An 18,701-nucleotide genomic window follows, 5' to 3' on the forward strand; every position below is an offset into this window, starting at 1 on the left:
TCTTATAGGAAGAATTTAAGAAGACCTTGGGATAGAGATTCAGTAGGATGCAGCTTGTTTCCAGTCCAGGGAGGACCTGGCCGTTCAGGCTGGACTGTTACCAATGGGCACAGGGTCAAGAATGATTTGCATATGACTGAGTTCAAACTGGAATGGCATGATGAGAAAAGAAACAATGGATTTAGGCCCAGATCTTTTTACTGGGGTGAATGTATGGCATTGTTCTGCATTCTGTCCATCAGTTGTTCTTTTTACATTTTGAAAACTGGCATCATTAATTCTGCAGTGTATCGCTTGTCTATGTCAACTTATAAAAATAGGCTACGTTTAATCGAGCAGCTAGGCTAAATGTATAACACAGAAATAGAAGCCGGAAGTACATTCAGATGCTTGTTATTGTGCAATAATGCAAACGCGTTGGTAGTACTTTCAACAGGTGGTATCTCACACCTTTGTACTATTTCTGCCATTTTTTGTATTATATGTGTAATTTTGTTCACATCTTGTTTAGTTTAATCTTTTATTTGACCAATGTCTGCACTTACTTTCAAATTATTCAGAGGAAATGCTAAGTGACATATTCGTGCACTGCTGACAGGTGACTTCCTGGCTCAGATACCCAACACCACAATGTTGTGTGGTCAGCGAAGTCTATTGGTGGCTGCCCATGATCAGCCGAGCTCTGCATTTGGTGTTTCTGACCACGACCAGCACAGACTTTCCAGCTCCGGTTCCTGTGTACAGACAAAGGTGTTTCATGTGCAACAACTGATGGTTTGCCTGCCGAAAGTAGGTGGATCACGTTTAATATCTTTTTGATCAAACCTTAGTTTTGAATTAACCAATGGAGGATGAAGAAGGCTATACAACTTTACACTTTCTGGGAAGGAAGAAGCCTGCAAACGAAGGTATGCATCATTTTCATCACTTGTTAGTTATTCATGCCATCTCTGCAGGGCATTAGATGTTACATGACTAATTCTAAAGTCTGCAGAGCAGGGAGCGCCTCCCTTACCCTGTGTTTACATGATTTGTGTTTCTGTAAGCTGCACAGGAGCTTCCGCACTCAAACTGTAAGTCATACAGGTGGCACCGCAAGGGTATGCTTTGCATTTCTTTCTATGTAGCTGGTGTTACTCTGAAATCTGTGAGTTAGCTGCAATTATATCCACTGCTATGGTTGTATTATTCGAGCCCCTGTCACAGTGGTGGGGCCTGTAGCTCTTTTTCTTTTACTATAAGATTTCTGATAGTCAAATCTATATGTGGGATTGAGCTCAGTCGCCACGATGGATGAATGATGCTTGTTATGCATAGCTCTGGCATGCATGGCTCTGCCTCCCATCCTCTGCCTCTGTGGCATAGGGGCCCAGTCTATGCCAGAGCCAGAGCCAGGTTTTCAGTATTACAGCTGAGTATGCAAATGACTTCCATTTAGATTCAATATTATGTACATTTGTTTCAGGGGATCTTTTAGGCATACAGAGTCATCATTCCCGTCTGCATCATGTGTCCCTGACTGTTTTGTTGGAGGTTTTGGATCTCTGTTTTGTTTGCACTGTGCTGTGCTGTGGACAGACCTCGGCCACGCCCCCTCTGTGAAGATGATGGTCATTATGTCTCCCAGTGCATCCCTTCTAATGTAAATGTAAATGTATGTGTCTTGTAAAGCGCACTGCTGCCCTGAGGCGTCGTGGCGCTGTAGACCGCTGGGGAACCCGTCCTGGCTATCCCAGTGAGATGGTCCCTACTGGGCATCTCCACGGTGAAACCAGGCTTCCCCGGCGAATGTGGGGGGCCATTGTAGAGATGAGGCAAGCTAACGCCCAGAGTTGCCGAGTGTGATCCCTGGTTAGAGTAGGCACCGAGGCGAGAATTATCGAGTCCGCTGACCCTGGTCAACGACCCTGCCGCGTCGGGAATAGAACCCTGGTCCCGGGCCGTTCTCTGCTTCCGGGTCTGCCGCCTCTAACCAGTGAGCCACACCACTCCACTCCACTCCAATGAAGAGGTACCTTACTTCCATGCCAGGACCCACACTAATAATGGAGATCAGCCGGTTATTACAACTAAGCACAGTGAAAGGCAGCAGTAAGGGCAGGCACCAAGGCTGCCCTACAAGGCAGATCCCTACAATCTGAAATGAAAGGAAGGCAGCTTTGAAAGCTGCAGGAACAGTTTCCCACTAAGATACACTACCAAAGACTTCCTAAGTCTGTAATTCGGAGGAACAGCAGAGCGCATTTGTGTAGCGCATCTAGCCTAAAAATCAACATCAGAAGTCAGGTTGGTGCTATTTATTTCTCATTTGGAATATTGCATGTATTTGGCACAGCAAGAGAATGAATCAGATGTTGACACTTCTGAATGAAAGATTAAACTCTCTTTGAAAGATGGAGTTGCCTCCATCACCATATTATACTTAATAATTTCTCCAGAGTTGGTACATTTTTCTGCAGGTCACAGTGAACTCAAGCCAGCTGAACTCACAAACATGCGTAAATAATGAATTTTCCCTCATTGTCGTCTGTCAAATACCTCCCCACCCCGCCCTGTCGCCCACCGCTCTTACCTGAACAGGCCACACCTGCATGTCACCCCTTCTGGTGTTCAATTAAATACAAAGAAGGTTCTTAAGGATTCGGTAATTTACCGATTCCTTAAATTACTGATTCGGTAAATTACCGAATACTTCAATTTGGCCTCCTACATCTAAAAAGCCTAATACCGGTCGGTAATGGCCAAAATTCGGTAATTTCGGCCGTTACCGACCGGTATTAGGCTACCTACATCTGGCCCAGCGTTCATAAGGAAAATGTCACCTAAATATAACTATTTTAGTCGTGGCAGCCACCACTGTGTAACACACCACACAAACTCATACACACACACACAAACACACACACACACATTATCGGTAGCTATAGTTATGGCCACGTTTTCATAGGATTTTTTTTTTTTTTTGGTTTGCTGATAACTTTTTCACCATTTGAAGAATCTTCACAACACTTTCCAAAAAAGCTCTCACCCACCTCAGCTTCTACCTGGTAAGTTTCAGGGTGCTCTGCCAAGGGGGGGGGGGCAGAGAAAAAGAGGGGTCCTAAAATGCATTTTCCCCTTACAGTTATCCGAACAGCGATACCTCAAAAGAAGATTAATAGAATTACACCAAGTTTGGCAGTTAGCTGGATCTTGATCCATAAAGCTTGCTTTTTGTGATTTGGTCTAAATCCATTTAAAAAAAAATTGTGATTGCGCAGTACTCCGTAGACTCACCGCAAGGCTTAGCATGACACACCTCAAAACTTAGCATGGATACACTGATGCCCAGAGGGGCACCCCTAGAGAGTAGTAGTGAATCCCAAACGCACCAAATGAAAAGTACGTGGGTGCCCAGGGGGGGCTGGCCCAGGCCCAGTGCACAGCCCAACACCACTGATGACTGTTTGTTCACCCACAGGGGCAGTGGTGAGGCACAAGTTTCCTGCAAATTTGTCAGAGCTGGTCAAAGAAATAGGGGTGAGGGGGATTCTCAAAAGTGTGATGTCCCATTTTTATTTTTCATTGGGTTCTTTCCTCTTTGATACAAAAAAAAGAATTTTATTAAACTTTACACAAAGGTAGAATTTACTCACAGATTGGGTTCATTTAAAGAGGTTCTCTTAGACATAAAGAAGGTAAGTGGCCTGTTAATTTATGGACACCCATGGATTGGTTGTCATCAAAACTGATAGAAAATGTTGTGGGTCCCAATAAAGGAATTGTCTCACATCTAAGGGACTGGCAAACTCAGTCCCTAAGTTCTGAAAAAAGTTAGGGAAGAGCATTGGGTGCACATTTGACCCCAGGCCTATCTGGAGGGACCTCAAATGTTCACTGTACAAGGTCAGGTGTTCAGCGGGGGTAGCTTGCCAAACCTGGCAGGTGTCCCTTTGACCTAGACTGAGTCCGGTTACCTCTGCTAACTCCTGCTGTGCACAACCATGCCCATCAATGGTTGGTCATCCGCAGAGGGTTGATGCACGTCCAATCTGCTTCACATGGCCCGGGCATGTAGCTGCCAACTGCCATTGCTCAGATTTGAAGGCCATACGCAGCGTTGGATTGGTAACGCGGGCATTCGGGCAATGCCCGAGGGGCCGGTGTCCTAGTTCTGCTGTGGGCTGCTTTTTTTAGCAGTCTGGGGTGCTATTTGGGCGCTGTCTCTGTGCTTCTGATACAGTCAGCGGCCCAGTGGGTGTCTGAGTGGCCTTTCTAGAAGCAGATGGGCGCTCATTACCTCCGTTTAGCAGAGGTATGCCTCCTTTTGTCTCTCGGGCCGGCTCATTGATGTCCGTACATACTGAGCGGGGGCAGGGGGCCTGAGTAGAAGTGGCCTCACTTGTTTCTTTTACCAGTGTAAACTAACGCGTACATTTATTTACACCGCCCCCTAAAGTTTTTTTTATAAGATTACACCAAAGCAGTGATGAGGAGTGTTTATGCAAATGTGGGCCGTTTTTTTTTTGGCTTGCCCGGGCCGATTTTTATTCCCAATCCAACCCTGGCCATAGGCCTTTTCTTTAACCCCTCCCATGCTCGTGACGGAACCGTTCCGTCACGAGCCTCGGGTGGGCAGTGCTGGTGACGGAACCGTTCCGTCACGGCCCTCTCGCCGCGCCTGCGCGCCGCGAATTCCGTGCCTGCGCGGCGCGAATTCCGTGCCTGCGCTAACGTTCTGTAGCGCGGACGGGGCCGTGACGGAACCGTTCCGTCACAAGCACAGCTCACCCGCGTGCCGTGACGGAGCGGTTCCGTCACGAGCACTGGACTGCCACGCGGCCCCCCCACCCCCTTAGCACTGCGGCGGAATAGCCGCCACAGTGAAGGAGTTAAAGGTGATGGCAGGTACTCAACAGTATATACTATCTGTAGTATAATTTTAGAAATATTTACTGATAGCCTATATGACTCTATAATAGTTTTGCTTCCTTAGTGTAAAATTGCTGACTCTCCCCTAAAAAAAATATTTTATTACATTTTCCACACAATTTTTAACACTGTTGAAATTTCACGATGATGCTAACTTTCAAAAAATTCATGTAGTAAGAAAGCAATCTAGACAATTTGAAATAAAAATCTCTTTAGATATGCTGAATTGTTTTGAAATCTGTATAGTATATGAAGTTTGCAAGCTGTTGTTTAAAGGTAACACACAGCATTTATATTTTGTGCAAAATTATAAGCAAAATATCTCTCCTTGGATTTTAAATAGTTTTGTTTAATTTTAAAAAGTCTAAAGGCTTCCAAATTGTATTCATTAATTGCTACATTTTCTTTCTTTTCCTCCTTACAAGTCGTTTGCAAAGTTTACTTTTTTTTTTCAGAACTGAGACAGCCATGTTGCTCTGTCTCGAATATTGTGGTAAACGATATCCCTGACTAATTTTTATTTTAGCAGTTCAAGTGTGGCATGTATTTATATTGCAACATTGATGGGTTATGCACACATATTAGCTCAGAGACTGTTTATTAATGGTTTTGAAAAGATATTTTTTAGTAAATGGAACTCTGTTACCTCTTTTTATTAGTGCACAAAGTCAGCAATTTTTTGGGAATGTAAACTACATCTATGCGGAATTAAAACTGTTGACTAATAGGTAAACATTATTTACGGTATTGCCCACTTATTTTAAACTGTGCGTGCAAAACAAATATTTACTCAGTCTTCATAATGTCTTTGTATTTTCAGCTCCGACCGCGCCTCCTGGTTGCAGTTTCCTTTCGAGGGCTCTGGTGGCTGTGGTGCTGCTGCTGCTTGCTGTGGTGATAGCTCTAATGGTTTTCAGTAAGTGGATTCAGGTTTACCTACAAAGCTTCTTAACAAATCTATTTTAGTTTATCGGATAGATGAAAGTTGGTTCCTTGTTTAAATCGATAAAAATAATTAGTTGCTGATTCAGATCAAATAACTTTGGGGCACATGCATCAAGCCAGCATTTTGCGATTTCTAAATAGCGAATTCTACAGATTCGCTATTTAGAAATCACAAAATGCAATGCACGAAGGAATCGCACAAAAATATGCAATTCCTACAAATATCTTAATTGGGAATCGCAAATTGCGAGTTGCAATTAAGGAATTGATTCCCATTTATTCCTATGGACCCAGAGGCCCGTAAGAATGAATGGAAATTGCATATGCAAATCGTGAGTACCCTATAGGCACCCTATTGCGAGTACCCTATTGCGCATGCAATTTCAAGGGTTCAAGGATTCCAAAAGGATACCCTGTGGCACCCTTAAAATTGAAATTTTTACACATGTTGCGCACACACATGCCCCAAGGTATTTTTCAAAGAAATAGCAAATTACCATCAATGTTAGTTTGATGGTAATTTGCGATTCCTAATAGCAAAACCGGAATCATTTTGTATTTCATGCATGGCATTTAAGAAATCGCAATTTGTGATTCCTTAAAAGCAATCGCAATTAAAGTAATCGCAATTTTAGCGATTCCTTAAGTTGCGATTATTGCATTTGGGATGATGTATCCCAAATGCAAAAATACCGGTCACAAAGGGACAGATTCTGCGAATCTGCACATTTGTGACTGGTTTTTGGTTTGATGCTTGGGGCCCTTTTTGCTTTATGCCATGGTTTGGCGCTCAGATGGGGAATCGGAGCCCGGGCATGTTCTCCAACCAGACTGTAATGCAGCCTGGTTGGATAATATACAAAGTGCGCATGAATGTTTGGCTGGCCCCAGATGGCTGGCCAAACATTCATCTGCACTTAGGAGGGTGCAACCACTCCTACGCCCTGCGCAGCCTAGCACTGCCCCACCAAACTGCACCAGCGCAGAAAAATAAAATGATAATAACATTGTGTTATTGTCATTTTCTTTTTCCTTTTTTGTTGTGCTTCTGGAACACCTCAGGGGATTCTTCACAGAAACTTTGAACTCAACCAGTAATAATATTTTCATATAACACTAAAACCTGCACTGGGGTACGTTAAACTATTCAGTTGTCTCGTTTCCTCCTTTCTACTCAATAGAAATCTCACTCAATTAAATGCAACTCCAAGGCACTCAAAAGCCTCCACGCTAGACCATCTCACTGGAAAAGAGCGATTGATTGAGACAATACTGTAGTCCTATTGATTTACTCTGATGACTTCCTCCTCCCTTTCTCACTTCATCCCTCCACAGTGGGTACCACAGGTCAATCTAGAGGATGCATCAATAGTTCAGGGAAGTGAAGTACTCAGACCCTTACTCGTGAACCAATAATGAAGCCCACACCTTGTATTCTATTTCCTAAGAGCAGAAGATCTTTGAGCTCACAGTCCAGTTCACTATAACCAGTGTGAACATAATGCCCACACTAGCACCAAAATACTCAAAAGAGTCGGAAAGCCAAAGAAATAGCAAATGGCACTCAAGAACATTAAAAGAGAAAAGGAAAACTCTCAGAACCACAGACTGAAGTCAGAATCAAAATCCCTCCCCCATGAATTTAAAGCTGCAAATATAAATATTATATATTGAAGCAAAATCTACACACATACAAAGAGAGGCAGACCAAGCTAAGAACTGCATCAATGGATAACAATCTCTAAAAATAAATGAAAGGTGAAAGTTACCCAGTCCCAATGTGATGAGGACACTGTATCCAGGGAGAGATTACCATCTGTTTTGCTGCCAGTTTCCTTTCAGGTCATGGTAGGTGTAGCCATTAACCAGTCATGTTAGCTGATTAAAAACATTGTCATTACCATCCAGTATCTTTGCGCAGTATAAGAGGGCTGGTGTGCATACACGTTGACTTCTTGTGTAAGTCTACCAATTATTTTACATGCTGAATAACTCCATGCACTAAAGCACAGATTATCAAGTTCTTTGATTCTTTCTCATTCATATCTGGGTACTACTGTAGTTTCATCAAACCAAAATTGTTCCAGATGCCTACATCAGGATGGTGAATTTAACCATCAGAAAGTTACTCGATCACTAGCCCCTAGTGTGTGCTTGATATATTTGCATTAAATGGTGGGTGTTCTTTCCATCTGCAATCCTGAGATTCAAATATGTTTCTACTTTTACCTTATAAGATTTTAGAAAACCTTTTGATTTAATGCATACGCTTTGTACTGCACATATATTCGCTCCTATCTGTTTAATATGTCAGTCCTTAGGTCATCCAATCAAATGCATCTGAAGACTGAGATACCTGCTGCCTGGAATGCTAACCGCTCCTTCGAAATATGTCCCAACTCCGGCTTCATCTTTGAGGGGACATCGCTGACAATGGAGGATTTGAAGGACCATCTATGTGAAGAGTTAAACGGTGAGAAAATGGGAAATGATATTACGACTGGGACAACCTGGAGCACAAGCAACAATAGCTTTATAGCTCAAGAGGTGGCGTCACCAGGGTGGGGCAAACTGGGGCCCAGGCCAGAGTCACATTTCTCCTGGCACCACCCTGTGCCCTATCAGCACATATATTAGGCAAAAATGTAAACACTTAAAAACAGAAAAGCAGGGTTTAATCTGTTAGCAAGGGCTCCAGGAGGAGGTTGTAGGGTAAGTAACTGAAAGAAAATGCCAATTGTGAAGAACATGTAGTGAGGAAAAGATTGGAAGGAGGGCTGATAAAATAGGGAAATAAAAAAGTAGAAAGAAATAAGACAATGAGTGCTGGACAAAGATATAAATAGCTAAATAGAAAGGGGACAGGAAATATATATTTACATATATAAACCTTGTACACGTGTGCAGACGCCTTCTTTGTCTGCTATAGGTGGCCCCATCAGTTTTACCTGTGTCCCTTTGTGTGTCCTCCTAAAGATCAATTCTAGACACACCTTTGAGCTCAAGTACTTTCCTGAAAATGGATTAAGAGAATAAATCATCCCCTTCAGACCATCCCAATCATTTGGAAAGAGGGGCTAAGTAGACAGAGAAGGCAGGAGTACAATCGCCATACTAAAATGATGAATTTGAGGGGAAGCGGTGCATATATATGTAAATACATACTGTATTGCTAGAAAGTAATACATTCGGTGAGGATAAAGGGTGCAAGGAACTGTTGTGTGAGCTTTGTTGGGAAAGACTGGACAAGGGCCTCCCCCACAAGTTAGGCAATGCAGTAGGAAGAGTTAAGGGGGGTGTAGGAGGTTATTCCTGCTTCGAATGGACTTGATGAGTAAGGAAAACAGATGACGGTTAGTGTGATATTAATCTGCTGGAGAAAGAAGCACTGGCCATTTAAAGAATGTGCTGCTGTGAGAAGGGTTAGGGGTGCCACCTTACGACCAATCAGGCCATGGCTGGCCAACCAAAAACAATGGTTTGGGGTAGGAGAACGACAGCCAAAATTTGGTATTCTCAATTTGAAAGCATTGTGATAGGTGGCTTTGATTTTTTGTTTTTTTGGGGGGGGTATCACCTTGAGTTACAAAAAAGCCCTAAAACAACTTTTTTATAATCCATTGTTAGAGTTACAAGGCAATGTTAATTACTTTTGACATATGAATTAATAACACAACAATTTGCTTTCACTACTGCTGTGTCCCTCATATGTGTAGCCTTGTGGGGTAATTGTTGCTTATAGTTTGAGTGGAGAAAGCAAAAAACGTCTATGTTGAGATTTAGAAAGGGATCGCGTGACATGGCTCTTATGAAGAATAAATGCCTTCCCAGTGTCTCACCATCTCTAATACATCACCGTCTCTACTCCTTCCACATCAACTAAGCAAGGACCTCCAAGCCATCCAATAATCTTTTAGACACTAGTCAAGGAAGGTGTTCAGATGTATTAATGCTGCTGTTTTCCCCCATTAGTATCCAAGTGTGTGATCTGCCCTTACAACTGGATGAGTTTTCGAGGAAGATGTTACTTCATTTCCGAGGAAATAAAATCCTGGACCTCCAGTGAGGAATACTGCATCACCCGCCAATCCCATCTAGTACTCCTTGACGATGAGAATGAAATGGTAACGTATTGTACATGCACACAGGTCATCTCTCATGATACTGTAGAAAGGAGGAACAAGTGTGTGATGGCAATATTGTAAATTCTGCTCTTTCTGTATATTCTAATCTTTTTTACTACATGTTAAAAACGGTCTATGTTGTTCTCAAAGAGTTACAGGTCTAATAAGTAAGTACCACAAACATTGATTATATTGCCCCCAAAGTATCCTGATTCATTTAGTGTGATTAGGACCATTGTTTTGATAAACCCATCGATAATGGGGACATGTTCTTAGTCATGTAAAGTTCCTATGCATTAGAACCCATGATCTGGCGCCCTTTTCCGCTGCTAAATCCTACACAGTGCTGGACCCTGCCCCGTTAATAGCATCTATATCGTGCTATAGCCACTGTTCTCTAGTCATTCACTGCTTTGAGGATGGGTCTCCTCTGCTCATTTACGTCCTATTGTTAAACTACTCTGCCTCCAGGTCTGGTCCAGATTCATCATCCTGAACTACTAAAAAAAACACTAGAAAAGGGATTTTGAGTAACATCGCCAAAGTGGTCCTTCACTGGAGAGGAGACAGTGTGTGAGTGCATTCAGGGACCAGGGCTCTGCTTTGAATGATGCTCTAGGGAAGTGGGTACATACTCCTGCTGTCTCCTTAGGCAGCAGTTCTATAGATAGAATAGAGAGGTGGGAGTACCCATAACTATCCCTTAGAAACATGAGGCAACTAATGTGCCTGGTAAGTAAGAGTGCATACATGTCTAGATGGGCCCACCTGAGCTGGAAGAATGAGTTAGTTAATGGAAGTCCGAAGTTTCCAATGCATCTTGCTGTTTCTATTGGTAGTATCACTGCTCAGTGCTGTGTGCAGCTCTGGAGAAATTCCTAGGCAGTGGCATAGCTATCAATGGTGCAGCAGGTGCAGTGACTCCGTGGTCCCAGGCTCTATGCACCACAATAATGGCTTCATTTCAGGGCCCAACTATAGTATATGGAGATAATTCTGCCTAGGAAAATGGAACAAGCTTGAAGGAAAAACACAAGAGTGGGAGAGAAGGGTTTTAGTGTTACCCATAGCTGTTGGCAAGTGAATCCTAGCATTCGGATGATACCCCTGAACTATTCTTGAAGAAATGAATGCAGGTGACATGGAACCATGGCAAGTGTAAAGTAGTAAGTGGGGCAAACTTGTGTGCAACCACTATGGCCACCCGAGCAGTTGGATTGGGCTTCAGAGCCGGACTCTCATCTCTTGTCCTCGGTGGGTGCTGCACCCAGTACTAGTTGTCTGTCACTCATAAGTCCAAGTGTCCGGTGGTGTAATCAGGTTGAGTCGGAACCCTCTGATATTTCATACTATGAATGAATGTTTCACATGAATGGTTGTTTTCATTGCACTTGGCATAAAAGGAAATCACTGGGCTTAGTAAAGGCAAAGCCCAGAGAGAGCAACTTGATAATAACCCTGGGGTTAGAATATACCCTGTTCGCAGTTCTCCGTAGGTTTATATATGTTGGGCCCCTTGTGCCAGTTAAAAGTGTGATCATATTTCCAATGTGAGGTCATTGCATGGCATAGCATAGTAGTATCTGTAAAGTGCGCGATACCCATGAGTTGATTGGGTTGTACTTGATCATAGATGGTTATCTGGGTAGGTCTAGATGTGCCAAGTCCCCAAAGATGGATCCCTTCTGTAGTATTTCCAGAGTGGACAGCAGATGCACCAAGTGATGTAACTCCAGACTAAAACAGTTTGTGGCAAGGTTCTTGAGTCAATTGAGTTTGGTGCGAGATAAATGTCATGCCTTGTGTACATAGACCCTGGACAGGTGGAGTCTCTTAAGGGTAAGGGTGAAAAGAAAACATGAATTGCACATAGGGAAGCCATCCACTGCACCTACCTGTTCTCTTGACTGTCTCCACTTGGTTATTGACACTCCAGGTACTGACATACATCGGGAGGGGGACAAGCACTGAACTGCACCCCTCAGCTTATCCAGGGGGACCACAGTGTACTCAGAGCTTCAACCTTTGTGGGAGAACATCGTGACTAAAGTATATTGAGAGATATTGAGTCTTTACTCCTTACATGTGTGAATCCATGCAGGGAACTTGCTAGTTTGTCCAGTTAGGCTATGGGATATAAAGTTGGGATGTTTCAAATGGTGATTATTTTGAAGGCTGTTTCGTACCTATTCTCTATGTCATATTTTTGTGTGGTATACGCATGTGGAATACTAAGGACACTATTGGTTCAACTTTATGACCTCTAGGCGTCCGCCTCACCTGTTTTTAATGAACGCAAGCTGGTCTCTTAGTAAAAAACCTTTTTGGGACACAGACTGCTTTCTGTTAAAACCTTCACTTTTCACTGCCCTCAACACAAAAACCAGCTCCGCTGTAACATCAGGCGTTGCTGCACACCGTGCAGACATTCAGTGTAGCCGGTGGGAACCCTATGATGAAGCATGTCACCGACCAGGTCGGTGAGTGAGAATTCTTCATACTAAACAAGAATTGTCCCCTCACTATCCCTTTCCTTACCCCATTTTCTCTTTGGTGATTTTAACCTTTAATTTCTCCTAGGTTCATACCCATGATCACTCTTTTGTTGTTTAAGTATATTTGGGAGGGGATGAGGAGTGATTCTTTACCCTATCTCTCACTTTGTTGAAGCGTATACGAATGTGGCCCAGTATTGAGGAGCTTGATTGCACATGCATTAGATCACCCAGACAAGACTGAGATGAAGTGTCAATTACAGAGGGGACAGAATAGTGACATAGGTTAAGTAAGCCTCTTGGAGATGCTGTAACGCCTTGTCTTCATTGGCTGTTCTGCTTTCAGATACCATGCAGAGCTGGTAAGCGTGGCTATTACATCTTTTCAAGCTGCACCTGCCTGGAAAATATGTCAATGTTCACCAATCAGCCTGCGTGTGCACCACGTGTATGAAGATGTTGTTCCAACCTGCAACACCATCGCCTCTCGTGGAACCGGATAGATAAATGGACACTCAACAGAGTATCCAAGACAAAATAGAAAACCAGCAGTTGTTGAGCTGGAGCAGGAACCTTCCAGGTTGAACCTCAGAAGGTGATCTGAATAATTTTCATGTAGGGATGTGCACACAAGATGTAGCTCCATCATGCTCCGTGTGTGTGCAGGCGGCTGACAAACTAACCAAAACATCGTCCACGTGGTGAAGTTTACCAAGTGTGAAATGATGTGTGTGATTCTTACACACACAACTGTGTCTATAGAAGCAGCCACTCCTAAAATGAAGAGAGGTGGCTAACGGTCCATTATATCCTCCAAAATATCTTCCTGGTCTAGTGCAACCTAGAAATTACTGCAGTGCTTGTGAAGCTACAAGTGGACGATGAGTGACTGAACTTGATTTCACTTTGCTAGGCAGGAACAAGGTTCTAGTTGAAATAAATTCAGCAGATTGTTGTGGATACCCCTCAGATGAAGGTGGGCATAGACGCTGCAGGAGGCATGCGCTACAATAAGGTGGTCATTCTTGTGCTCGAATTAAAGCTCTATGATTGGGTGACTGTTGCCTCAAGTTGGTATTCAGTTAATTGAGACCTTTGACAGGTGGTTCCAAGGATGCAGTAAGACTCAGTTGGACATGGCATGGTCTGCAACAGTGAACAGGGTATGGGGCCAGCTGCCTACTTCACAATTAAAACAATAGAAAGAGTTAAAAGGCCTGGAACGAGTGACAGCTGCCCTGACACACTGTTTTCAGTACCAAGCAGTGAAGAGGGGAGGGTGGCATTTTCTGCAGCTTCAATTGAATCACTTCACAAAATTGACCTGCTGGCTAATAAAATATACACCTTTCAGCAGATGTTCAGCAAAATCGTATAGATGAACACAAAGGTTATAAAACTAGATATGGCTATATGATTTGTGGATCTAAAAATAGAAATCAAGGTGAAGCTCGATACCACCAATTTAAGAGATGTACATCCATAAAAATAGTTGCATTTCCTGAAAAGAAAACTCAATAGTAATACATAACATTTATTAATTACATAACAACACCTAAAAAGAAAGGAAATGTATAAGTTATGCTATAATCTTAGACTTTTGTCTCATCCCAACATGCACTCATACCGACAGCACAAATATTTCCACAAATGTGACATTACTGCCAGGAATTACTTATGCAGAGGATACGCATCGACAGAACTCACATGTTCATAGAAAAAAAGTGTACACTACAATAACTCCAAACTCAAAGTTCTACCATACACTGGAGTATAAGGAGTATGTCTTTACATATCATAACATCTGATGACTGTAACTTCAAACCAACCATGACTGCCCACCATATACAACACTTTCGATAAATAGCAATGCCATCACACATCAGAAACTGTAGAATTACTTTTTCAGTTCAATGTCACTCCTGCTACTTAGTAAAAAAACTTTCCAACTCCTAAAGTGTCAACAAACTATACATTGAGTGTCACATTCAAGCCTGGTTTCACATTTCACAACTGATAGTGGGCTGGGAGTTTATATTAGTACAGCTGGGTGGGAGATACGGTTATGGGAGGTAACTTAACTTTCGAATTTCAAGATTTTTTAGATTTATCTTGGCATGTACTATTAGCCGTGCCATATTTGTATATACATGTGCTATAATGATGGCGCTATAGAAAACTACGCCAACCCATGCTTGCATGTCCTTTCAGTCAATTTAAAAGCCATTTCTTTCTTAGAATTTCATAGAGGCCAAAGGAACGAGTAGAAGCTTCGTTTGGATTGGCCTGCATTTCAACGACAGCAGTTCTGAATGGACCTGGCTCAATGGCTCCACCCTGCGTAAAGGAAGGTACGCATCCAATCACATTTAGTCATACTGCTTATAGCAGCCACTGCTTCTATGCTGTAAGAATCTCTGGTTTCTGAAGAAAGATACTGCTGCCATTGCTCATGGGACTGAGATGTATTCTGACTTTTATATAAAAATAAATATGGATGTAAATTGGCTGGAGGACATATTAGGCTAGGTAGGTTGGGGGGCCAGATTAAAACAATTGCCTGTACAGACAAAAGACGAATGCATTATGCATCTCTTATTGAGGGCACACATGAACTTTAGCCATCCTGCGATCGCCCCCTGTGCCTGCCAGTCTTTTGCACCCTAGAGGTCTCCTAATCAAGTAGCAGGAACTCAGTATCTGACCCTGAAGAAGTGAAAAGAGACACGGTTGAAGCTGAACAGTTTTACCTCAACAAAGGGGCTTCTTGCCTGCGGAGGAATCAAGGAAGATCAAGGCCACGATTTTAGCCCCAGGATATTGCTGTTGTTGGGAGGGAGAAACAAGTAAAATAGCTATTGAAAATTGATTTTAGGTCAGTGGATGGCTGTTGGAAGTGATAGGAGAATGACAACATTGATCATGGCAATTGTTTATCAGTGTAGGAGCACAATTACCACCATTGTTGCTGTGTATTGAGATGATGGGAGAAGATGTAAGGCATTCTCTTTCATAGCCCTGTAGATATCTACAGAAGCAATGAGAAAAGTTCTACAATGAAAAATTTATCCTCACCCAATCTCCCACTTTTTGTCCTAGCAAAGCCCTCAAGTGATAAGACAGATCTAGGTGCAGAGCAAAAGCAATATCAGACCTATCAGAACCATTTGCAGGGCCTGAAACAAAAATCTACATGCTGGGCCATAATGCACTATGCTACTGCCCTTCCAATGAACTGACTGTCTAGCAACCACCTACTTTTTGGAATGCATCTTGTGAGAAATGAGTTTTTGGACCTTCTCATTGTAAGCTCAGATAACATGGATTTTGTGCTAATTTCTAGTGCCTGCCCATTAAAATGAAGGTCATTTCTAAACTACAAGTTTAGGAGGTGTTTTTTGCCTCATCATGCACCATCCCTGGCTTTGAAGCATTTCTATTTGTCAAAAACTTGGAAGTCTTATAAATACTTTTGTTCACTCCATTATATTTGCATTCTAGCACACATACTTGCCCGACATCAGCCTCAACCGCTAATGAAACTATCAACCTTCTGTCATCTGAGGTATTCTGTAATGCACACACATATTCACCGACTCATATGTCAGAAGTACTGTTTATTTATTGTGGCCTGCGATGCACACACATCATTTGTCAGAATAAAGTAATTCTACATTCCTTCAATAAACACACACAGCCTTATCGAGTTGAATGCCCCCATCATATTAGGTGGCGATTTTAATTTGGTATTCAATCCTAGATTGGATCGCACTTCTAAGGCTCCTGTACCTCCACTACTTAGATCTAAAAGGGAGCTTGGAAACATAATAAAGGACTTCAATTTGATAGATGTCTGGAGGACTAAGAATCGGAATAACAGAGATTATTCATTTTATAGCCACAGACATAAGCACCACTCACGAATTGATTTTTTTCTTATCGATCAAAGTCTTCTTTCTGAGACCCTTTCCACTGCTTATATTTCGGCAATATTATCAGATCATTCCTTAGTGGAGCTAGTGCTTAAGCTCCCACAGAATTTACAAGTTAGGAGATGGACCTTAGATAGATCCTTATTATCACAAGAGAATCTAAAGCTTGAACTATTGAAACATATGACAGAATATTTTCAACTAAATAAGAGCACTGTATCGGAGCAAATATTATGGGATGCTTTCAAGCCTTTCTTAAGAGGTATATTTACATCCGAAATGATAAGAAGAAATAAAATTAGAAAAAAGGAAAATGAAGACTCTTTATCTCTTATAAAGCAAAAAGAGCAAGATTTACAGAAAGCTTGCTTAGAACAACGGATCGATGTGACATCCATTCAAAAAGAGTTAGAGAATTTAAAAATTAAATACCGGGCCAACCTAGATAAAATTATTAAATCAAGGTGGGATACGAGTAGACTCCAGAATTTTTCTTATGGGGAGAAATGTGGGCGAATACTAGCTTGGAAGGCCAGAGCAGATCGTGTTAGGAATCAGATATCCGGTTTGAGGATACAGAGCTCTGGCGATATATCATCAGATAGCGGTGAGATCTTGAGTGAAGTTAAAACCTACATGCAAAATCTATATATGGGGAGCAATGACAAAATATGTTTGGAAGAGGTAGCTCAATGGTTGGAGGGAGTAAGTATACCACGCCTAACAGAGACGGATAGCTCTTTTTTAAGCTCACCAGTTAAAGAGGGAGAGGTACATGATCAAATTAAGAGGATGGCCAGCGGTAAGGCTGCAGGCCCAGATGGGCTCCCTGCCGAAATATACCAAATAGGGGCGGAAATTTTATGTCCCATTTTAACAGCCCTTTTTAATCGAATACATTTAGAAGGAGATCCTATACCTCCGACATGGTCAGAGGCCACAGTAACCCTGGTTTTGAAACCTAATAAAGACCCCTCACTGGTTGAGTCGTTTAGGCCAATCTCGCTGCTGAACGTGGACTATAACATCTTTGCAGGGGTTTTGGCAGCGAGATTGGCCAAAGTTATTAAGACTATTGTTCATGAGGACCAGAGGGGCTTTATGCCGGGCAGACAATTAAATGAATTGACCTTTCAGGCCATTGCGGCAATTGATTTTGCTTCAGTGGAGGAGGTACCATTAAGTATAGTAGCCATCGACGCCGCTAAGGCCTTTGACCAAGTAAGTTGGATGTACCTATGGGAAGCTCTGTCAAAGTTTGGCATACCGACTAACTTTATAACATCTATAAAAGCGTTATATTGCCAACCCAGAGCTAAATTCTTAGTAAATAACTTGCTTACAGATTGGGTTAAAATTACACGTGGCACTAGGCAGGGTTGTCCCCAATCCCCCTTATTATTTAATTTATACTTGGAGCCCTTTGTTATCAAATTACGATCAGATGATCTAATCAAACCTTTTCGCCTGAATGAGCTAAATTTGAAATTTGCCCTATACGCTGATGATCTCCTAATGTTCACATCTAACCACGAAACGTCAATCCCTCAATTATTTCAACAAGCAGAAGCATTTGGAGAAGTTTCTGGGTACAAAGTTAATAAAGAAAAAACTGAGGTCGTGCAATGGAACCAGGAGGTTAGGTTTCCTGGTGTAAAGACCCGTATGAGATATCTTGGCATCCAGCTTGTACAAAACATTACAGACATACCCAAAGTTAATTTGGAGAGGGTACTTAAAGATATCAACACACTTTTACACCGATGGTCGGGATTGGCGTTAAACATCTTTGGTAGAGTTAATCTGTTGAAGATGATCATCTTACCAAAGATCACCTTCCTTTTTAACTCAATACCTCTTTCATTTAGCCCTAAAGATATTGCCAAAATACAGGGACGGATAGGGTCCTTTATTTGGAACTCCAAATCGCCCAGAATTTCTATGAAAAAACTTAGAAGAAAGATTAAAACAGGCGGGCTAGCTTTGCCAGACATTCTCCACTACTGTCAAGCTTTTCACTTTAAAAACTTTAGGTCAATGGCCGATAAAGCTGACTCATCCTGTTTGGGGCAACTATTTCAAGCTTTGTTACATAATATTCCTCAAGGTAAAGAATTTTTTTTATTTAAGTTCGGAGACCCGAAGTTCTACAAGAAGGTCAGATTAAAAGTCTTGGGAACAGCTTTGCGAAATTGGGTGTTTATCAGGAAAAAACTGGACATTTCTTACTACACTCCCCTTGCCCCCATATGGGATTCGCCGGGAACGCCGGAATGCCTTAGAGATCAATTATC

General features: G+C 42.2%; 1 protein-coding gene across 1 annotated transcript in view; it reads left to right on the forward strand.

The window, feature by feature from the left end:
• The first annotated feature begins 734 nt into the window (after window positions 1-734).
• LOC147672484 (killer cell lectin-like receptor subfamily F member 1) overlaps window positions 735-18,701 on the forward strand; it is a 61,425-nt gene continuing 43,458 nt past the window's right edge. The window contains exons 1-5 of the mRNA XM_086947997.1: window positions 735-908; window positions 5,732-5,827; window positions 8,171-8,329; window positions 9,829-9,980; window positions 14,714-14,826. Of these exons, the coding sequence (XP_086804123.1) occupies window positions 845-908; window positions 5,732-5,827; window positions 8,171-8,329; window positions 9,829-9,980; window positions 14,714-14,826 (584 nt within the window). The 5' untranslated portion in view covers window positions 735-844. The remainder of the gene's footprint in view (window positions 909-5,731; window positions 5,828-8,170; window positions 8,330-9,828; window positions 9,981-14,713; window positions 14,827-18,701) is intronic.

The sequence above is a fragment of the Lissotriton vulgaris genome, unplaced genomic scaffold, assembly GCF_964263255.1.
Source record: "Lissotriton vulgaris unplaced genomic scaffold, aLisVul1.2 SCAFFOLD_689, whole genome shotgun sequence".
Lineage (NCBI taxonomy): Eukaryota > Metazoa > Chordata > Amphibia > Caudata > Salamandridae > Lissotriton > Lissotriton vulgaris.